The sequence below is a fragment of the Mirounga leonina genome, unplaced genomic scaffold (genome assembly GCF_011800145.1).
Source record: "Mirounga leonina isolate KUSES-001 unplaced genomic scaffold, KU_Mleo_1.0 Mir_376, whole genome shotgun sequence".
Taxonomy (NCBI): domain Eukaryota; kingdom Metazoa; phylum Chordata; class Mammalia; order Carnivora; family Phocidae; genus Mirounga; species Mirounga leonina.
In genome coordinates this window covers 678,296-701,168 of record NW_023270718.1, presented here as the reverse complement: position 1 = coordinate 701,168, position 22,873 = coordinate 678,296, and the positions used below count along the sequence as shown (strand labels likewise).

Here is a 22,873-nt window from a genome sequence, read left to right as displayed (position 1 = left end):
CCAGGGAGGAGAGAGCAGGGTGAAGATGCAGGGTGCAGGGAAGGAGGACATTTTCTAACTCACAAGATCAGAAACAAACCTATCTGGGGCAGGGCTTCTCACCTCCTTGGATTAGAATACTATCTTGAGTTGGAGCCATTCACACACGTAAGACCCAGGAGAAGGTCCTTCACTCCTCCACGTCTCAGTTTCCTCATCTGTGCAATGGAAATAATACTAATAATAGGGTGTTGTGATGATCCAATGAGTCCACATGTATGAGGTGCCTTGGCACACTGCCTGCATGGCAGGTGCCCTATCAGTGGTGACTATTATTGTTACTATCATTTGGAATGATCTTCCAGGCACTTCCTGGCTGCACCAGAGTGACAGTGTGCCCAATGGTTAAGAACATGGACTTTCCAGAGAACAAATCCAGCCTTGAGATTAACAGCATGTCTAGACTTCCAGGCACATTTAACCCCCTCAGCCTCAGTTTCCCCAACTATAAAATGGAGATAGTAATCCCTTTCTCATTAGGCTACCATAAGGATGAAATTAACGTGTGTCAAGTGTTTAGCACAGCTCCTGACATCCAATAATCCTGTCTCACGTGCCAGTTATTTTCCTGTTTTTGCCCAGAGAGGAAAGGGTCTGGCTTAGACCTTTAACCTCTGCCCTCCACCCCATAGCAGAGTGGGGCAGGGGGGTGGGCACACTTCCACTGTCTCTGGGCGGGTCTCTGACTCAGCCCAGGGCACCCCCTCCCCTTGCCCAGCTCCCCAAACCGGTCGGAGCCCTTCTAAAGGGCTCATTAGAGGGAGAGGCCCCTATCTCCATTCCCCCTTCCTTTCAGGATTCCCGGTGTCGGGGCATTAGGGAGACGCTTATACATAGGTGATGAAGACGCCTAGCCCTCCAGGGGGCAGGAACGGGGCGGGAGGCGCTGGAGGCGCTGGAGGCTGAGTGAGGGGTCGCGATGCTGGCTTTTCCGAGGGTGGGGCCGGTGGGGCCGGGATGGCCAGATGCCGCGGCCGCGGGCGGGGCAAACTGGTCGCTCCCTCCTCCCTCGGGGAGCTGTTGGACCTGTTGTCCCCCCCCTCCACTTCCGGGCTGCTGGGGAGGGGGACAGAGCAGCTTCTCTCCTCCCTCTTCCCCAGCCACCTGTCCCGCAGACTGAAAAGGCAGCGCCCAGAGCGCAGAGCGCAGAGCGACCAAGCCCGCCGAAGCCTGAGCCGGTGAGGGGGCCGGGGCTGCGGGGCAGGAGGGAGCTGAAGACGGCCTTCTGGGCTCCCGGGAGTGGAGGGAGGCTGCAGTTTGGGAATCTAGCCCTGGGACGAGCAGAGGACGCAGACTCTTGGTTTGCTCAGGGAGGGAAAGTAGGAGCCCCGACTCCTGGATCTCTGAGTGAGACGGCATGGACGCTGCGCCCCCCTACAGTGGTGTCGGAGCCAAGTCTACCAGGCTCGGGAAAGGAGGGAGTCCCGGAGGGAGAAGGAGATGGGGTCGCTCTAGGGTGCTCCAAGGGATTTTGGGGGGTTGCTGGGAGGGTACAAGCCTCGACACCTGGGTAGGAGGGAGAGGCCAGTAGGGGGCGTGCGAAGACCCCCCCCCCAACTCAAATTCCGGTCGGGCCTTCGGGGGTGTGGCGCCCTGGGAGCCATCGAACCCCGCCCCTAGAAACTCCAGGCCACGCCCCCGGAGCGCTCAGTTCCAGTCTTTGATCTCTTAGGTCCCGCCTCCTGGAGCTCTTTCCGAGCGCCCGAGCGCTCGGGAGCCTCCTGGGCCGCATCCTCACGCTGCCAGGCCACGCCCCCGGAACTCGGGCCCGCCCACTCCGCTGGAGCACCGAGCGGCCATGGGGACGCCGAGCGGCCGGGACGAGGGGTGCCAGCCGCCTCCGGTCCCGGAGGGCGACGCGGAGGTCCCGCCCCAAGGGGCTGCGCAGCCCCAGGTGCACCCCGAGGACCCCCACGAGCCGGAGGCGCCCGAGGCCCCGGAGGAGCCCCAGGGAGTGAAGGAGCTTCCGAGCGGCCGAGGAGCTGAGCAGCAGGCTGAGGAAGAGGAAGAAGTGGAAGAAGGCAGCAGCACGGAGAGCAGCCGCGACGCGGTGAGGGACCTGGAGGGCGAAGGAGGGGGCCCCGGGGGGCCCAGAGAGACAGACAGGCGCTAGCGGGTGACAGAGCCACAAAGGGACAGGTAGAGAGAGACCAGATAGAGACCTGGACACAGGGAGACCGAGAGACAAGGGAACCAAAGAGACAGAGACACAGAAAGACCAGAGACAGAGCCTCGGAGAGATGGGGTTAAAGAGACAGACAGAAACCCAGAAACAAAGGACAGAGATGCTCAGAAGGGAAATACTCTGAAAGGGAGAGAGACCTAGCGATTCAGAGAGAGAGACAGATACTGAGTCGGAGAGACAAACCCCAGAGAAACGGGGGAAAGACTCAGAGCGACCCGGGGAGAGCGGGAGAGAGATCCGGGTCTACCAGGACGCGATGCCAAGAGAATGGGACCTGGGTAGCGAAAAAGGGACCTTCCTTGAGTCGGCTGCGTACGTCCCCTCCCCGACTGCAAGCCCCTGGGCCTCCTGCCCCGCCCGGGGTGCTCCCGCACCTGCACCCTCCCCCACTTGAATAAACGGGCGTGGCGACTGACTGGGGCTGATCAGACCCCCAGACCCGAGAATGGGGTGGGGAACGGACCTGCCTGATGACTGCAGTGGCGAGGCCTCTCCTCTTGAACACGCCCCTCTCCGACCTCAGCGGGAGGCTCGGTCCCCGGCACAGACCCCGGCCACGCCCCCCGCATCCACCCAGCCTGGGGAGGGGGTGCGAGGGGCGGCGCGGCGGCTTCGAGAGCAGCAGCTGGAGGCACTGACCCGCGTGGCCGTGATGGAGCAGCGAGTGAAGGAACTACAGCGCCAGAGGAAGGAGCTGAGGATCGAGGTGAGGCTGCGGACCTCGTGGGCAGTCTGGCCCCCAGCTCAAGGGGAGCCCTCCAGGCCAGGCTCCTGGGCCTTGCCTCCCGGGATCCCACTCTTAGGCCTCCAGCCCTATCCTCCCTCCCTCCGAATCCAGGACCCCAGACTCCCAGGCACCCCACTTGGACCCAGGCGTCCAAGTCCCCAGCCTCCTCCTTCCTCGGACCCAGACCTCCGGGCCCCAGCCCTTACATTCTCCCCACAGATGGAGGTGGAAGTGGCCCTTCTGCGGGGCGAGCTGGCTGGGGAGCGGGTGGCTGCCCGGCGCGAGGAAGAGCAGCTCCGGGAGCTGCTGGAACAGCAGGGGGACACGAAGCGGGGCAACCACGAGCAGCAGGAACAGGTCAGTTTCTCCTGCGCGATCTTCACCGTCAGTTTCCTTCCTCATCGGACCGATATTCCTGGTGGTGCTCCTGGGACCTGAGCCCCAGGGTTATCCTCATTCCCCAAAGGGGGATCCTTGGGCTGGGGGAGTGAGGGGTGGGCAGATGCTTCTTGTTTTCCTTCTCCCTCCCCCACCATGATTCTGGGGCCTCTTCCTTTGGCCCTCTCTTTGCTCTTTAAATGTCATCTTGTGAAAAATGTCAAACCGACGAACAGAATAGTCAAACGGGTGGCTCTGTGGTGTGTTCACCACCTTTAGCAGTAATCAATCTTCCATTCTCGTTTCATATCCCCCAGTTTGCTTCCCTCTCCCCCGTTTTAAAAGCCAGTACCAGACATGATACTGTCTGTAAACTCTTTAACAACCTATTCATTCTTCAGGTCTGATAACGAAACAGGGATGGTGTTTTTAAAAACAGGGGCCTTGGGGCGCCTGGGCGGCTCAGTGGTTAAGTGTCTGCCTTTGGCTCGGGTCCTGATGGTCCTGGGATCGAGCCCCACGTCAGGCTCGCTGCTCAGTGGGGAGTCTGCTTCTCCCTCTCCCACTCTACTCCTTCTGTTCCCTCTCTTGCTGTCTCTCTCTCTGTCAAATAAATAAAATCTTTAAAAATAATAATAGTAATAAAAAAAAACAGGGCCTAGCTCTACACACCTCCCTCTCTCTCACCCCCAAACCTGTGGTCAGTCAACATGTCCTGTCCTTTCTGCTCCCTGAACCTCTGTCTCTAGTCCTTCCAGTGCCCCAGGATAAGGGTTCCTCAGCCAGTTGGCCAAACCAGACAGGAGCTGCGCCGAGCCTGCCTTTCTCTGTCACCTCCCTCTGTGCTTCTCATCTCTACCCTCTGACCAGAGTTTACCCCCGAAACTTCCTGTGCTTTTCAACTACTGTGCATTTGTGCTGCGCTGTTCCCTCAGCCCAAAGCGCCCTTCCAGCTCCCTCGAGCTCCCTGGGTCTAAACGTTCCCTGATTTTTGAGGCTTATCTTAAAATCCTCCCATCCAGGAAGATGCTCTCCAGTCTCGGTTTCTGTAGTCTCTGTGTTTCACTGCCCCGATCGTCCCAGCCTGTACAAGAGTGAACTAGACAGGGGCACCTGGGTGCCTCAGTCAGTTAAGCGTCTGCCTTCGGCTCAGGTCATGATCCTAGGGTCCTGGGATCGAGCCCCGCATCGGGCTCCCTGCTCCACGGGGAGTCTGTTTCTCCCTCTCCCCCTGCCCCTGTTCCTGCTCTCTCCCTTTCTCTCTCTGTCATGCTCAAGCTCTCTCTCTCTAATAAATAAATAAAATCTTTTAAAAAAGAGTCTTAAAAAAAAAAAAAAAGAAAAGAAAGATGTTGGCAAATTAGAGTGTGGCCAGAGGAAGGGGGTTGGCAAAAGCAAGCAAGCGAGACTCTTCTGTTTCTGGAGGGGAAAAAAATTGCCAAGAATGTAGTTAAGGGGGGCGCCTGGGTGGCTCAGTCATTAAGCGTCTGCCTTCGGCTCAGGTCATGATCCTAGGGTCCTGGGATCGAGCCCCACATCGGGCTCCCTGCTCAGCAGGGAGCCTCCTTCCTCCTCTCCCTTTGCTGCTTCCCCTGCTCATGCTCACACTCTCTCTCTCTAATAAATAAATCTTAAAAAAAAAAAAAAGTGAACCAGACAGACAGGGTCCCTGCAGTGTTGGAGCCAGCACCCAGGCAGGGTTTGGGATCCAGCTAGCGTCGCCCGTGCTGGACTCTGTTTCTCTTCCTGTGTCCACACTGGACTGGACTGAGAAGGCTGAGAGCCTGGCTGTTCTTTCAGCAACAGAGGCGGCTGAGCCAGGAGCGGGATCGAGTGGAGGGTCTTCGCCAAAGACTCCAGGAGGTCCAGGGACAGCTTGACTCCCAGCCGGAGGACCAGCGAGAGCGGCTCCTGCAGGGAGTGCAAGAGGTGAGGGTCCTCCAGATCCTCTCCGGGACCTGGTATCCAGGCTGCTCTTTCCTCAGGACCCAGACGTCCAGGCCCTCAGGCCCCTGTTCCCTCACCTAGGAGTTCAGGCCCCAGCCTTATAACTCCTAGGACTTGGGAGTCTAGGTCCTCAAGCCCCTCTTCCCTCCTTGCCCAGGACTCCTGGCCCCAACCCACTTACCGCCCCCCCGCCCCAGGATCCAGGCCTCCAGTGTTTGCATTCCCACCCACAGATGAGGGAACAGCTAGATGTGGCCCAGTGTGCCTACGAGGACCTCGAGTTCCAGCAGCTGGAGCAGGAGAGCAGGCGGGAGGAGGAGGACCGGGACAGCCCTGGGGCCCGGGCACTGGACCCCAAGGTCCGGGAACTCCAGGCCAGTGTGGCACAGCACAGGGTGAGTCGGGCAGGGCTTGCCCTCCCTCACCGCTACCCTCTGACTCCTCCATTCCCCCGTCTGGCCCTTTCTCTGTCATCCTTTCCCACCCGCCTCACCGTCTTCTGAAGAGTAACAACAATGATTGATGTTTATTGAGCATTTACTATGTGCCAATCATGGTCCTAAATGTTTCATGAGTCCTTACTCATCAAATCTTTACAAGAATCTGGGGAGGCCAATCTGACTCCCCCCCCCCCCCACTTTATAATGAAGAAACTGAAGGTCAAGGTGCTCAAGTAATCTTTTCCAAGGTCGCTCAGTTTGTAGAGGGTGGAGCTGGGATCTGAACCTACTCGGTTAGGACGCGGGGCTCCTTTCTCCACCTCCATTTCTGGATCTTCTCCCTGTCACTCTCTTTTCCCTTCTATCTGTCTCTGTTCTTGCATCTTCCTCCCTTGCTCGCATCTTCCTCTCAGGGACTGTCTTGATCCTTCTTTTTTGTATCTGTTCTAGTTGGTCTCTCTGTCCCTTTCCCTTTCTGTTCTCCACAACTCTTTCTGGGTCTGTCTCTCTCCATCTCTGTCTGTACATCAGCTCCTCCACCCCCCCCCCAAGCCACCCCAGGTCTCTTCCCAATCCCCAAAAGGGAAGAGGGCACCAGGGAACTTAACTCCCCACCCACTCATGGGCACCCAGGTCCCGGGGATCTCTGTTACGGGGTGCAGCAAACCCCAGGCTCTTGAGAAGGACTTGGCTCTGTGGGAGCCAGCTGGGAGCCCTGGGACACCTGAGTAACCAGGGCCCTGGGCCATGCCCTGCAGCACCGGATCCAGGTCTTAGAGGAGCAGCTCAAGTCGCTGGGGGGGCAGATGGCGGCTGAGAGCAGGGGGCTGAGCCGGAAGAAGGACGAGGCCCTTCAGGCCCTGACGCAGGTGAGTTCTCCTGGGAGACCTGTCCAACTGTCCTCACATCCCCCTGGGGCAATCCATCTCCACCCTGCACCCCAAGATGCCTCCTGGTACCAGGGAAGGCTGGGACAGCCCATTCTGAGTCTGTGATGTGCTAGCCTGTGATAACTTGCTCTGCCTTAGGAACGGAGCCGCCTGCTCGAGCTTAATTGCCTCCAAGGAACCCCAGGTGGAGACTTCTCTGAGTCCAACCGGGCCCTCACAAAGGTATGGGGATTTCATGCCCCTGTCAGCCCCATCGCCCTCCAACCCAGGAGTCCATCCCCCAACCTCTTCCTCCTCCCTCGGGAGTCCAGGCCCACAGACCCCTTTTCCCTTGGGATCCACAGTTCTCAACCCCTAAACCCTTTTACCTTTGGGACCCAGGAGTTCAGGCCCCCAGCCCCTACCCCTCAGGGAACCTGTGGTCTCGCCCACAGTCCTTGCTCCCCTAAGACCACGGTCCAGCTCCCTTGTGACCTGGAGCCTTTGTTTTTCCATCTGAGAAATGGGCCGACACTAGATACAAGGGCCAGAGCTCCTGGGAACGGGTGGGCCCTCTGTGATCCTTCCAGCTCCCATTAACCATCAACCCCTTTCCTGAAGCTCCTGTTCACCCAGAAGACGGACCGCCAGCTGCTGGTGCTCCAGGACCCCACCACCCACACTGCCTCTAACACTTCCTCCTGCCTCTTCTCGGTCCACAGCTCCCTGCAGGTACCTCGGCTCCCCACGCCACCGTCTCGCTGTCACTCGCATCTCCAGAACTTGCCCTGTGGCTTTCTCCACCATGGGGGTCTGGGGGAGAGGGAAGGATGAATGAGGGGTATTTTGATTTTTAATAGGCTCAAGCTTTACTTATTGATTTTCTTTCTCCTGCCTAACACCCCACCACTCCCCTGGCAGAATGGAACTGGGTGCACCCAGCAGTAAATTTGAAAAGCAGCCAAACAGGGCGTATGGATAGGAAGGCCCCCTCTCTCCACCCCACGGGCCCACAGCCCCCATGCCCAGCATGGCTACTTGTTTCTTCAGTACCCCTCCTTCCAGATCTCCTTGAGACTGGGGCTGAGGGGGTCCCCACTTATTAACAGGTTACAACATTCATTGTTACTAACTCTTTAAACTGAAACAGAGTAGAGAATGTCAGAGCCTGTGCAGGAGGCAGGGGGTGAATATTAGATGAAAAGTTTTGTTTCAGTTTGTGTGGATGCTTGGCAAACACTTAGAAATTGGTAGCTGTTTGTTTTGTTTTGTTTTAAGATCTTATTTATTTATTTGAGAAAAGGAGACGGAGATAGGGGGAGAGAACAGGAGTGGGGAGGAGAGGGAGAAGCAGGCTCTCTGCTGAGCAGGGAACCCGATGTGGGACTCGATCCCAGGACCCTGGGATCATGACCTGAGCCGAGACAGATGCTTAACCGACTTAGCCACCCAGGCGCCCCAAAATTGGTAGCTCTGATGCAAACTTTTTTTCAGAAATGTGTAGATAAGCTATTCATTGGCTTTGATTTTCTTTTTTTTTTTTTTTTAAGATTTTTTTATTTATTTATCTGAGAGAGAGAATGAGAGACAGAGAGCATGAGAGGGAGGAGGGTCAGAGGGAGAAGCAGACTCCCTGCCAAGCAGGGAGCCCGATGCGGGACTCGATCCCGGGAATCCAGGATCATGACCTGAGCCAAAGGCAGTTGCTTAACCAACTGAGCCACCCAGGCGCCCCGGCTTTGATTTTCTAATTAACACTTTATCGTGGAGACTGTTTTCTGTTGATCCATTTAGAGCTGCCTCGTCATTTTTAATAACTCTCATGGTAACACTATAAACAGAAAGACTATGACACCTGATATTTGTTGAGTCCTTAGAGTGTGCCAGGCACTGTTTTAAGTGACTCACACGGATTCACTCAGTTGGTCTTTGCAATGATACTACCAGCTAGGTTCTTGCGTCCATTTTATAGGTAAAGAACAGAGGCAGAGAGGTGAAGGTATTTAAATAGCTAGAATGCAGCGGGGCTGGATTTGAACTAGGCACTGGTTTCAGTACTCTAACCACTCCAGGCTCCTGGTGGGGTGCGGGGGGCGGGGCACAGGAGTCTCTACCAGGCACTGACCCAGCCCTCCCTCTGCCGATGGGGATTCAAGGCTTTTGTAGTTTAAGCAATGCTGTTATGAACACCCGCGTGTGCATATGTCCTTTTTTGTATACCCAATAATAATATTAGTTAATATTAATTATTATTAATGTATTGTCCGATGGCATTATATACCATGTATATTACTATAATATGTACTATATATTATTTATTAATTAATGTTAGTCAATTTTTTTTTTTTAAAGATTTTATTTATTTGACAGAGAGACACAGCGAGAGAGGGAACACAAGCAGAGGGAGTGGGAGAGGAGAAGCAGGCTTCCCGCTGAGCAGGGAGCCCAATGTGGGGCTCGATCCCAGGACCCTGGGATCATGACCTGAGCCGAAGGCAGACGCTTAACGACTGAGCCACCCAGGTGCCCCTTAATGTTAGTCAATATTAATAACGATCATGATTTTGGAGAGCTTAAGGTAGGCCAGGGTCTGCTCTAAGCTGTTTTATCTTTTTTTTTTTTTAAGATTTTATTTATTTTTATTTGAGAGAGAGAGAATGAGAGAGAGGGAGTACATGAGAGGGGGGAGGGTCAGAGGGAGAAGCAGACTCCCTGCCGAGCAGGGAGCCCGATGCGGGACTCGATCCCGGGACTCCAGGATCATGACTTGAGCCGAAGGCAGTCGCTTAACCGACTGAGCCACCCAGGCGCCCCATTATCTTTTTTTTTTTAAGGTTTTATTTATTTATTTGTCAGAGAGAGTAGAGAGCAAGCACAAGCAGGGGGAGCGGCAGGCAGAGGGAGAAGCAGGCTGAAGTAGGCTCCCTGCTGAGCACGGAGCCCGATGCGGGACTCAATCCCAGGACCCCGGGATCATGACCTGAGCCACCCAGGCATCCCCCATTTTATCATTTTGAAGCATGGAGTTGCTATTATTTGGACGTGAGAAGCAGCCATATGTTGGCTCTGTGACGTGGTTCAACCTCATATCTGTATCATGAAATCTATCTATAAAGTGAAAATATTCCATTCTTTGCTCAGAGGAGCCCCCCCAAAGTAGATCCCATTGTTGTGTGGGTAAAGGGTTTGCAGACTTCCCGTCTGGGAAATTCACTTTCCAGCTGGTTGCCCTGGCAGCCTGATAAAGGGGAAGGGTCAGCCGCGTTGCCAGGCAACATGACTTATGGTAAATATGACCCTTAGAAGTAAATTGTCGACCTATAAATACTTGCCGGGAAGCCACATCCATTCCTATGGAGTTGTTACCTGACTTATTGGCTCCCGCGGACCCTGTGCCCACGGCCGGGGATCCCGTACCCACCTGGCACCTGGGTGCCACCTGGGGGGCCGATCCGGACACTCTCCTGGGTGCTTTGCACCAGGCCACTCACTTAATCTTTGCATCAGCCACGCAGGGTGGCGGGACTAGTCACTCCCGAGTCACAGCCTCAGGAAGTGGCAGAGCTAGGTCTGGGCCAAGTCTGCCTGTTTTCCACGACCAGTGCCTTCCAGGAGGCCAGGGGGTCACAGGAATCCTTCAGAGTCCGGGTGGGCAGTGCCGCTGGCCCCAGCTTGGAGGGCACAGGAAGAACGCAGGGGGGATTTATTTATTTATTTATTTATTTTTTAAAGATTTTATTTATTTATTTTAGAGAGAGAGAATGAGAGACAGAGAGCATGAGAGGGAGGAGGGTCAGAGGGAGAAGCAGACTCCCTACTGAGCAGGGAGCCTGATGCGGGACTCGATCCCGGGACTCCAGGATCATGACCTGAGCCGAAGGCAGTCGCTTAACCAACTGAGCCACCCAGGCGCCCACACAGGGGGGATTTATTTACTCGGCCAGGTAAACAAACACAAGGGGATGCAGAGTGTGTGAATTAACAAATGACTCCTCCTTGCTCCTTCTCTCTCTCTTTCTCTCTCTCCCTCTCTCTCTCCCTCCCTCCAAGTCCCGTTAAGGCTCAAACTCCACCCCTTCTTTCCAGGATCAGGTGTTGCCGGAGAGTGAGCGTATGGACCCTGCTTGGGTTCAAATACCTGTTCTGCTGCTTCCTAGCTGGCTGAACTGAGATGCGTCTCTTTGCCTCAGTTTACTTAGCTGCCAAATGGGAGTAATAACAGCGCCCACTGGTTGATGGCTACGGTGCTTAGCATGGTGCCTGGCACATAGGAGGTGTTTAGTGAATGTTCTGCCCTTACTGTGGTTATCATTACAATTATTAGGGTTATTACAATTATTAGCGCCCTTCTGCTACCCACTTCCACCCTCGTCTCTGATTTTGTGACCCTAGACCAGCCTCTTTCCTGAATGTCTCCATCTTACTTTTTGTCTCCCAACAGTCTCTTCCCCACACAACAGCCAGAGTGATCTCAACACCCCCTACTTCAATCCTCCCCCACCTAATGCTGTCAGTGGTCCCCCGAGCCTCCTCACCTCAGCGAGCAGGTCCCTGCATGATCAGGCCCCTGTCCACCTCTCACCACTGTCCCCCACATACGCTCTGCTTTAGCTGCAGGAGCCCTGACCTGCCAACATTCCCTTTTTGCTCCTGCCTCAGGGCCTTTGCATTTGCTGATCCTTCTACCTGGAACACTGTTACCCTCAATCTTCCCTGACCCACTCTCATTCTTTGGGCCTTAGGGTCAGTGTCCAGAAGGCTGCCCCCAGTCTTCCAGTCGGAAGCTGATCCTCTCTTAGGACACCTGATTCTCTTTGCTCACAGCTGTTTCTGATGATACAGTTATTTGTACGATGGCTTATTCAGTTCCTACAACATGAGCGCCATGCGGACGTTTCCTCTCCCAGGCATCTCAAGCTAGGACATGCTGGGGATAGCGGCTGAAGCAAGGAAAGAGTGAAGAGGCCCAGGGGCTCGGGACTCGGTGTCCTCCCTGCGGAGGGGAGTGAAACTTTCCCGACTCCCCAGGCTTCTAGAAGCTTCGGTGGCCCTGTAGGGTGCCAGGTATGCCGGGAGGCATGGCATGAGCACTTGACAAGTCCTGGCTGTTACTATTTTGTCCAACTTTTTTTTTTTTTTAATTAAAGATAACACGCATATAGAAAGTCACGCGGAACACACGCCCAGCTTAATTATTACGTGGGAACATTCTGGAGCTGCCAACTATGTCAGGAGGCGGGACTGGCAGCCACTCTGGAAACACACCACATACCCCTGAATGATGACCCCACCCGCCTCCCGGGGAGGACCACTGGCCTGACGTTCCTAGCAATCTCCTCCTTACGTTTCTTTAAAGTTCAATCAATTCAGTGTCTGTCCTAAACACGATAGTTTACTCTTTTTTTTTTTTTTTTTTTTGGCGGCTGTATATTTTAAGTCTTTATAGACTTCCCCTCTGTTTTCTTTTTTTGTCCCCCTTGCAACTTACTTGGTGAAGAAACCAGATGGCTGTCCTGTAGAGTTTCCCAGGCAGGGTTTGCTGATTGTGTTGTGGGGGTCATTGTCACCTCTCTGCCTCTTCGTATTTCCCGGGAAGTCAGCTGCAGGGGCCCCAGCAGAGGCAGGGTCAGCATTTTGCAAACCTCGCTGGGGGCGGTGTGCCTGTTTCTCTTTCTCTGGCATGGGTGCCTTCATCTGTTGGTCTAGGAGAGGTCTCCAGCGGTAAAATTCCAATCTGTTATTCCTCCTCGGGGCGCCTGGGTGGCTCAGTGGGTTAAGCGTCTGCCTTCGGCTCAGGTCTTGATCCCGGGGTCCTGGGATGGAGCCCTCCATCGGGCTCCCTGCTCAGCGGGAGGCCTGCTTCTCCCTCTGCCCCTCTACCTCTCTACCCCGCTCGTGCTCTCTCTCTCTCAAATAAATAAATAAAATTTGTTATTCCTCCTCATCTATTCATCGAAATACTCCCATAGAGAGAGACTTGCCTTCCTGGGTAACCAGGGGTATGGTTTTTGTACAAAATGCAGGACACATACTTGCTGGTTTCACTTTATTCACCTGTCTTCAAAATAAAAGAGTTGCTTTGGTTGCAAGGTAACCAATTCGATTTTTCCTTTACTGTTATCAACTCATGGATTAAATTTATTTGATGAGTTGTGATCTATAGCAGTGAGTATCCTTATTGGTGCTCAAATTATGCAAGGTATTATTTTTATTATTTATTCTTTTTTTTTTTTTTAAGTAATCTCTACACCCAACATAGGACTCGAACTCAACCCCAAGATCAAGAGTCGCACACTTCCCACTGAGCCGGTCACACGCCCCATTTCTATTCTTCATTGTCCATGCAGAGTTTTTTTTTTTTTCTTTTTAAAAGTCAGTTTTATTTCTTTCTTTATTACTCTCAAGAGTATTATTATAAATTATAAATTACTCTCAAATTTTCATCTTTTGGTAACTTTTTATTTTAAAATAATGTAAGACTTACAGAAAAATTGCAGAAATAGTAGAAAGAATACCTGTATATGTGGCTTTCAGATTCTGTAATTAACATTTTACCACACTGGACATTTGCTTTATTACTCTCTCTATACATAAACACACACACACACATGCACACACACACATTTTATTATTCTCTCAAAGCGTGATTTCCCCTTATCCCTAAATACTTCTACGTTTATTACCCAAGGTCAAGGCCACTCTCTTACATAACCACACTGCAGTAATCAAATTCAGGAAACTAACGTTGAGATAATATTATTGAAAGAACCAGATACTCATATTTTGTCAGCTGTTCCCCTATTGTTTTTTCTAGCAAAAACAAACCAAAACAAAGCCCCTGTTGTTTTTCTGGCCCAGGAGCGCAGGATACATTTGGTTGTCAGGTTTATTTTTTTAAAAAGCCAACATTCCCCTCATTCAAAGTTGGAGGGTATGGCAGGATATTCAGAGAGATGACGCTTCCCTCATTGTCTCCATCCATTGCGTTCACCTTCTGGGGGCAGCCCCGGGTTACCAGTTTCTCGAGTCTTCCTGGAGGTATTCAGTGCTTATACAGTCTGTCATGAATATACTTTTGTCATCTTTTTATGCAGAGCTAGTATATTCTTCATGCTGCTGTGCACTTGATTTTATCTTGGAGATTATTATCTGCCTGGATAGAGAGAGCATCCTCCTCTTATACGCTGGAGAGCTTTCTGGGGTGTGGATGATGGCTGGTTTATATACTCCGCCTCCTTCTGATGGACACTTAGGTCATTCCCTGGCCTTTACAGGGCATCACCTCAAACTCAAGTCGTTTTGTACATGGATGAGTGTCGTCCATAGGATATAGTCCTAGAAGTGGAGTTGGGGCTCAAACGTTTAGGCATTTGTCGTTTTAAAAATACAGAAAGCCAAAGTGGCCTCTAGGAATGTTGTTCCAGTAGAAACCTCCCCCTCCCCCAGCATTGTGGGGAGAGCCAACGTGATAGGCTTTTTTTTTTTTTTTTACAGTTTTATCGAGATATAATTGACCTACGCTACAATTCACCCATTTGAAGTGTACAATTCAGTGGGTTTTCATATATTCACAGAGTGGTGCAGTGTCCCCACACTCCATTTTAGAGCATATTCATCACTCCCAGAAGAAACCCTGCATCCTCCAGCTGTCCCCCCTCAACCCCCCTCCTCCCCCCGAGCCCTGGCAACCACTCATCTCCTTCCTGTCTCTGGAGCTGCCCATTCTGCACATTGCCCTGTGCGGGCCTGTGTGCCTAGCTGCTTTCGCCCAGCATCATGTTTACAGTAGCTTTCTGATCTAAGCCAAGGAACCACTGGTTTTCCTTGGCAGCCCTCCGGCTGGCAGTCGAGATTGAGCCCCTTCTCCCATATGCATGGGCCTTGTGTGTTTTCAGGGCTCCATCGGCCTCCAGAGGACTGGAAGCCTGCCCCGGAAGAGGGGAGAGAGAGCGAGCCAGAGGGGATCCCCCCGACCTCTGTCCCTCCACTACACTGGTGAGGGTCCCTCCCAATCCCGTGGACCTCCTCCCCCACCACTGCCCTTCCTGCAGCAGGGATGGAGGAATCCGGGTGCCTGTGAGTAGTGGCGGAGGGGCTTGGACAAGGGAGAATCCTGGCCCCCTAGCCCCAGCCCTTCTTCCCCAGGACCCCTCGAGTCCTCGGCTCTCCCACCAGCATCAGGAGACTCTGGAAGACACCCGCTCTATCAGCTGCTGAACGGTGGCCCTGGGAATAGGTGAGACGTCAGGGAGGGAGAAGGTGGGGACGTGGGAAGAGGCTGGGCCACTGTAACCCGCCCAGGTCTCTGTTCCCTCCTCCCAGCTGTGGGGCCCTCCATCCAGACATCGCCCGCATGGAGCGGCTCCTGCAGCAGGCTGTGGCAGAGAGGGAGCGACTGATCAAGGCCAGGGTGAGACCCCAGGCCCTCCTCCTTACGGTCAGGAGCCCCTACTCCAGCCCCCTCTTCCTTCAGACCCAGGAGTCCAGGCCCCCAGCCCCCTCCTCCCTCAGACCCAGGAACCCACTACGTTTTTCCCTTCTCCCCACTTCTTATTGCATAGCATCCTCATTGACTCCTTCATCCTCACCCCACAGGAAGGGATGAGAAGAAGCAAAGAAGGTTCCTCGGGCCTTGCTGTACCTGCCATCATGGTCAGTCCACCTCTGCCCTCAGCCCCACCTCCCTGTTCTGTTTCTGCCCCGGCCTCTGCTCTTTCTTCTCTCAGCCTCTCCTCTCCTCCAAAAGAAAAGTGTCTGGGGCTTGGCCAGGGGTTGGGGGGGGGGGGGTGACTAAAAAGGCCTGGTTTCTGTTCCCATTATGGTTATCTATATCCATGGCATGTCCTCGGGTAATATGCTCTACTTCTCTGTGCCTCAGTTTCCTCTTCTATAAATGGGTGATAAAGTCAGCAGTTACTGTAAAATGAGGGCAACGATATGCTGGTTTCAATTCAAATTTGATTCAAAATCACTTAAAACATTTAAAAATTTGTTTGATTCTTTTAAAAATCTTTATTATACAAATATTCAAGCATAGGCAGAGGTAGAATAGATTGGTAAGCCCTGTGTACCCACCATGCAGCTTCAATGATTACCATTCTTTTTTAAGATTTTTATTTATTTTTAGTAATCTCTACACCCACCGTGGGGCTCGAACTCACGACCCCAAGAACAAGAGTCGCAGAGACGCACACTCCACCAACTGAGCCAGCTGGGCTCCCCAGTGATTATCAGTCTCGAATCTTGTCTCAGTTGCCAACTTTGTTGTACTGATCCCTCACCTACTTCCCACCGTGCACTGGAATATTTTAAAGCAGATTCCACATAGCGTATCATTTCCTCCATACCTCACCTGTGTATCTCCGATAGAGAAGTTTTCTGTTTAACGTAACAAAAGTGCCATTGCCATACTTTAGGAGATGATTAATAATTCTGTTACATCCTAATATGTGATCCACATTCACATCTCCCTAATTATCTCTGAAATGTCTTTTTATGGTTGGTTATTTGAATCTGGATCCAAGAAAGTCCACATAATGCATTTAAAATGTCTTCTAAATCTCTGAGATGAAGAGTCCTCCCTCCCTACTTTAAAAAAAAAAAATGCCATTTATTTGTGGGGGAAAAAAATTGAGTCATTTATCCTGCAGAGTTTGCACATTCTGGATTTAGCTGACTGCTCCTTATTAAAATTTTATTTTTACCCCTGCTAATAGCATGAATACTTTTTTTTTTTTAAGATTTTATTTATTCATTCATGAGAGACAGAGAGAGAGGCAGAGGCAGAGGGAGAAGCAGGGTCCCCGCGGAGCAGGGAGCCCAATGTGGGACTCGATCCCAGGACGCCGAGATCATGACCTGAGCCGAAGGCAGACGCCCAACCGACTGAGCCACCCAGGCATCCCGCATGAATACATTTTTGTTATAACAAATGCTACTGAATTTGGGGAAGCGAGGGTCTCCCCATTGTACTTCAGGAGGCACAAGTGTTTCCTCTTGTTGAAAAGGCTTCAAATCTTTTTTTTTTTTTTTGGTAAATATTTTATTTATTTTATTAGAGAGAGAGAGAGCACGAAAGGGGGAGGACCAGAGGCAGAGGGAGAAGCAGACTCCCCATTGAGCAGGGAGCCCAACGCAGGGACCCCAACGCAGGGACTCGATCCCAGGACCTTGAGATCATGACCTGAGGCGAAGGCAGACGCTTAACGACTGAGCCCCCCAGGCGCCCCCTTCGAATCTTTTTGAATACTTTTCCACATACACTGATCAAACCCTTTTTTGTGAATTTATTTTTCCCCGTAAACCAGCACATTGTTCTCAATCTGCTTTTTGTTTTCTCAACCATCTGTCCTTTTCTTCTTCTTCTTCTTATTATTATTATTTTAATGTTTCCTTTATTGAGTGCCTACTGTGTGGCAGGTCTAGGGTCACAACAGTGACCCGAATAGCAATCCCTGCCCTGGGGGAAGCCAGCATTTAGAGGCAGATGGACAGAAAAAGCAGCTTCAGTAAGTGAAATTTTAAGTAGCCTGTCAGGTGCTGATAAGCAGCAGGGAGTAAAATAAAGCAGGCAGGGCAGTGGAGCCTTCCGGGCTGCCAGGCATAAGCTCTACCTCATTAAAAATGAAGCGCTCCTGCTCTGGAGCATCATCATTTATTAAACAGCCCCCTGCTCTGTCCACCCCCGCCCCCGCCCCCACCCCCATTTCACCCCAAGCTGTTTTCTTCTTCGCACGAGCAAGTGTTTCTCTGGGATTCGCACCTAGAAGCGCAGTCCCGGGATTGGAGAGCCTGACCTCGAGCTCGTCCTTGAAAACAGTCTTGTGAGGAGGGTACTGTGATGGCCCCCGAATTTCAGCGACGGGGAAACTGAGGCTCCGAGAGGGGCAGGGGTTCCGTGGGGGTGACATGGTGGGCGACGGTGGAGTCGAGAGTCCCGAGCCCACCGGCTCTCCTGGATTGAAGCCCCCGTCCTGCCACGTCCTACCTGGGTGACCTTGGTGAGCCACTGCCTCTCTAGAAGCCTCAGTTGCCTCATCTGGCAAATGGGGACAAGAGATAGGGGGTTTTTTTTGTTTGTTTTTGTTTTGGGAGAGGAAAGGAGGTGATCACTGTGATCACTTGGCACAGTGCCCAACAGGGAGTGGGACCTTTCATACACATTGGTGATCCTTAGTGTAACTTTTTAATTTGGCCACAGGACCCACAGACGATTCCAGGCCCCAGTGGGTGCCCTTTTAACTGCTAACTGCTCCTTCCCCTCCTATGCATCTCCCCTCTGCCTAGCTCTTCCCATCTCCATCCAGTGAGTCTCCTCTCTGTTTCTCATCCCTCCTTACCCTGCCCTCGCCTCTGTTTTCTCAACTTATTTTCTCAGCCCTTGATACCCGAGGTGTGGTCCGTGGACCAGCAGCATTGGTGGCCTGGGAGCTTGTTGGACCTGCAGAACCTCCCCCCAACCCCTGACTGAACCCAAGGCTGCATTTTAACAAAATCCCTTGTGGGTCTGCCTGTTCGCTCAAGTCTGAGGCACACTGCTCTGAGCCTCAGTGTGACCATGGGGATCATTACCGTTCTTTGCAGGGATCAGAACAGGTACAATCAGGCTGGGCCTCGTACACACTAGACACTTTCATTGCCTTGGTTCTCCCCTTTCTGGCCTGAGATGACACTCTGCTGGCGAGTCCTGGCTTGGTCAGCTCTCGCTATGTGACTTGGGCCTAGTGACTTAACCTCTCTGAGTCTTGCTTTCCACATCTGTAAAATGGGGGTAATGATGTACTTACCTCCCCCCTCCACTTTTTTTTTTTTTAACTTACCTCCCAAGAGAGTTTGAGAGGGCAGAGGGATTATACCTATAAAGTGCTTAGCACAGGAAATAATCGCTGATTTCATCACAACAAGAATAACAACAACAGTAATGGAAACCACTCTCATGTAGGGATCACTTACTTGGTCCCTGTTTCACAGTATATGAGGGTCCCACTGGGCTCCCTCACTTCTCTGCCATACCTCTTGTGCTTCAGGGTGAGCTCTGGGGGCAGGAAGACCTGGGTTTGGGTTTCAGCTCTACCCCGTAGAAGCTCTGGGTGACCTCGGGTGGATCATTTTACCTTTTTTTTTTTTTAAACGATTTTATTTATTTATTTAATTGACAGAGAGAGAGACAGCGTGAGAGGGAACACAAGCAGGGGGAGTGGGAGACGGAGAAGCAGGCTTCCAGCTGAACAGGGAGCCCGATGCAGGGTTCGATCCCAGGACTCTGGGATCATGACCTGAGCCGAAGGCAGTAGCTTAACCAACTGAGCCACCCAGGCGCCCCTCATTTTACCTTCTTGTACCTCAGTTTGTTCATCTGTAAAATGGGGCTCCAGTAGCCCTGTCCCAGGGGCAATCATGGGGAGTCAAGTTGTTGCTGCTAGTAAGACGGGGGCAGGGTGTCCTAGTCACTGAATGGAGCTGCCAGAATCATTCTCATGATTGGCATTGTTGATATGGCTGGTTAAAGGCTGTGGCCGGCCTTACAGGGGAGCAGGGGAGCAGGACCCCCCACCCCGGCTGCTGGACCACCCCCTCCGTGACCCTTTGACGTCAGCTGCCCCCTTCTCTTCCCTCCCCAGGCCCCGCCCACGCCCCCACCCCGCCCCCCAGGCCCTCGGGTCTTGGATCTCCGGCAGCACCTGGAACGCTGGGGCCACCATCCCGAAAGCTGCCCGCACCTAAGGGTGTCGGGAGGCTGCTGCCGCGGATCCTTGGTGAAGATGGGTGGCCGCATAAAGACCTGGAAGAAGCGGTGGTTCTGCTTCGACCGCCAGGCCCGCCGTCTGGCCTACTACGCCGGTAAGCCTGGCCTGGCCACCTGGGTCCTTGGGTCCCTAGGACTCTGGAAGTGGTGCCTCCGGAGGCCTTCCCCACCAGACACCTAAGAGACCCCGCCCCCTGCCCCCTTCTCACTCAGGCCCACGAGTCTGGATCCCCAGCCCTGTTAGCGACCCAGAATCCAAATCCCCAGCCCTCCTTGGTGACATGGGTAACACTTTCGTACAATTCTGGCTCCCCAAACCCCATTTTTTCCTAAGATACCTGGAAGGAATATGAACTGGCATTGTCCTCGCCCTCCCTGCACCCTCAACACCCAGGAGTCCAGGCCCCTCACCCTTCTTCTCCCAGGCAGTCAGTGATTCAGAACCTCTCCTGAGTCTCTTTTCTTCTCCAGGACCAAGGCAGTCAGGGACCTAGGATTCCAGCTCCCCAGACCCCATTCCCCAGTCTTGTCCAGTCTCCCTCCCAACCTCAACATTCACTCACCTCCCAACCAGGGTATCTTAGGGAACTCCAGACTCTGCCACCATTCCCTTACCCCAACACCAGTCTCAGGACTTGGGTCTAGCGACCCCTGCCCGGATGCACAGACGCACACCTCTCACTAGCTGTCTTCCCCCCTCACCTCCCTCCGTTAGACAAGGAAGAGACCAAGCTCAAAGGCGTCATCTACTTCCAGGCCATCGAGGAAGTCTATTACGACCACTTACGCTGTGCCTTCAAGGTGAAGCCCCCGCTTGGTGCCCCCCCCGCCTTCCTGGTCAGAGCCCCTGCAGTCAGACCCTAGCTTGCCCCTGGGTAGACCGCACCATCAGGGTCCTCCATCCAGCCCAGAAGGAGCCCACCGGGTCATTTCACTGCAGCGACCACAAATTAAGAGCTCAATCCCTGGCTCTCATCAGCCACTGTTAACTTTTCTTGGAGCAAAAGATCGAGAGCAAAAATTTTGGCAAGCTCTGATGCCAAGCTGGGAATAAATGGATGAAGACGTCATCCTGGGATGCCTGGGAGCATCTAGAGGAGGCGATCGTTTCTCAGCCTCTGCCCATGGTTGCCAAATGGGAATGGGCCACACGGTGTTACTTCATATTCTTTTGCCCTAAGGAACTCAGGAATTTGAAATTTGTACAAGGGCAGTGCCAGAAATCTAAATGTTGGCAACTGGTACGGTATTTAGAAAGCTCTGGGGAGCAACCGACTATGGCCTTCTAGAGCTTAGGTTGGAATCCCAGCTGTGGGACATCAGTAAAGTGACTTCCTTTAGCCAGCCTTCATTTTCTCACCTGCAGAATGGGCACAGTATAACCCATTTTCTCAGACTTGAGAAGGTTAACAGAAAGTAATGAATGGGTCTAAGGGATATACTCAATTCAGGGTTGGCAAGTAGCTACTTAATAAATGGAGTGTAAATACTCGCTTTCTCCAGTTACAAACCAGGGGGACCTAGATTTGGGGGGATGTGAATGCTTGTATTTCTAATATAGAAGATAGGCTAGAAAGGGGACATGGGTCTTCCTTCTAGATTCCTCCTGCTCCCCAAATCGTAAGCCCCCAAATGTTAATTCACTCAATCTTCATAACCCAAGGAGGTAGGTAGCATTATTTAGGAAGGCAGATGGGGAAACTGATTCAGACAGTCTAAGTAATTTGTCCAATGCCATACCGCACGTAAGTAGCAAGGCTGGGATTCGAACCCATATGTTCTCTTAACCACCTTCACTCTGCTGCTTAACCCAGAGCCCCAACCCTCGCCTGACGTTCTGCGTGAAAACCTACGAACGCCTATTCTACATGGTGGCGCCCAGCCCGGAGGCCATGCGTATTTGGATGGACGTCATTGTGACAGCTGCTGATGAGAATCACGCCCCCTGAGGGGCCAGCCCTCTTGGGGGACGTCCCGGCGAGGCCCCGCCCCCATAGCGTCACACCTCCCCCGCGGCCCCGCCCACTGTGGGAAGGCCTGGGTCCGCCCCTCTGGAACTTCCGGGAATCCTGCAGGTGCCGCGGCTCGGCGGGCCTGAGCCGTGGTGTTTTGGGCTGCGGGTGCCTTCCCGCGACGGGAAGCCAGCCCTTGGGGCCCTGCCCCGGTTAGGAGGAAGATTGCAGGGGCGGGAGGGAACTATTTATTGGTGCTCCCGCAATACCGAATTAAACACGGAGGAAGACAGTTGCTGCTGTGTATTTCTGGCGCAGGCGTCCCGGGGCCCCTTAGCCCCGGCAGGACATCCGAGTTACAGGTATCTCTGAGAGTCAAGCGTCCCACAGCCCGCTCTCCTCGCTTTAGGAATGGAGGCTTCAACATTAAGGTCAAGGCTCAGAGAGGGAGGTGGGGAGGCATGCGTCCTTAATCTTTGGCAATTTTGTTTTTTTAGTTTGTGGGCACCACCCCCCCCCGCCCCGCTTCCACCCTTTTTGACTTGACTGGGCAGTTGGCAATTTTGAAGAACTTCTAGGCTCCTGCCCTCCGGGCCTTGGCACATAATTATTCCCTCTGCCCTGTCCTTAAGCAGCTAGCTCCTCGTTCCTCAGCTCTTGGGGTGTCTCCTCCTCCAGGAAGCCCTTCCTGCTCCCCTGGATCAGGCACCCCACTTTGAGCTCCCTGTCCCATCCCTGAACACCCTAGGTCATCACTGGTAATGGATCTGTGTCCCATATGGACTGGGAGTCCCATGAGGTCAGAGCCAGTGGTGTCCTGGTTACTACCACATCCTCAGCACCACAGGGCACATTCATTCCATGAAAGTGGAAAAAATGCTTCCCTTTCACCTCCTGGTCTTTGTACATACTGTTCCTTTTGCTTAGGTACCTTTCCTCACTCCACCCTACTAATCATGTTGGTCATAGCTCAGATGTTTCCTTCACCAGGAAGCCTTCCCTTATTCTCCTGGCTGAGCAAGGTGCTTCTTCTGGACTTCCTGTGCCAGCCAGCCCTGATCCAGCCTGTGCCTCCCCCATCACAGCCTTGACGACTCTGGATCATCACTGTCGATGAGTGTGTCTTCTGTGCTGGATGGGAGCCCCAGGAGGTTGTTCGAGTTACTCTTCTGTCCTTGGCACACAGCGAAAGGCCTAAGTGCAAATTAGGTGCTGAAGGAACGTTTGCTGGCTGAATAAACTGATGAGAAAGAGCTGCTAAGGATCGAGGACAGCAGAGAACAAAGCAGACAAAGAAAGGGCTCTTAATTCTTTCAGTCTTACTCAAGGTGTCCCCTCCTTTAGGAAGCTCTCCTTGATCCCTAGGCTGGATCAGGTGCCTATTCTGGGCTTCCACAGTCCCCTGGGATTGCTCACTACAGCCCTAACCACTCTAGGCCCTCACTGTGTAGAGACAGGTCTTCGCCCACTGAATGAGGCACTCAGTCTCTCTAGTTCCCATTTGCTCAGGGCCTGGGGGTCCTGTTTCAGGATTTCTTAGGGCTCCAGATGCGGTGCTCCTAAGTCTTGGGAATACAAACACCTCAACCCC

The 22,873-nt window shown here is 52.9% G+C and overlaps 1 protein-coding gene across 2 annotated transcripts; it reads left to right on the top strand.

Annotated features, from left to right (window-relative positions):
* The first annotated feature begins 991 nt into the window (after positions 1 to 991).
* PHLDB3 (pleckstrin homology like domain family B member 3) lies at positions 992 to 21,577 on the top strand. 2 transcript variants are annotated; one of them, XM_034986628.1, is made up of 16 exons: positions 992 to 1,217; positions 1,712 to 2,089; positions 2,748 to 2,930; positions 3,171 to 3,308; positions 5,130 to 5,258; positions 5,510 to 5,671; positions 6,475 to 6,585; positions 6,745 to 6,828; positions 7,207 to 7,317; positions 14,481 to 14,580; positions 14,731 to 14,821; positions 14,887 to 14,995; positions 15,181 to 15,237; positions 19,206 to 19,425; positions 20,046 to 20,131; positions 21,145 to 21,577. In XM_034986628.1, the coding sequence occupies exons 1-16, from the start codon at positions 1,005 to 1,007 to the stop codon at positions 21,277 to 21,279; spliced, it is 2,307 nt and encodes a 768-aa protein (XP_034842519.1). In that variant the 5' UTR covers positions 992 to 1,004; the 3' UTR covers positions 21,280 to 21,577. The 2 variants fall into 2 exon arrangements, with proteins under 2 accessions (XP_034842519.1, XP_034842520.1); XM_034986629.1 differs by having other exon boundaries at positions 994 to 1,217; positions 14,908 to 14,995.
* Positions 21,578 to 22,873: the final 1,296 nt, after the last annotated feature.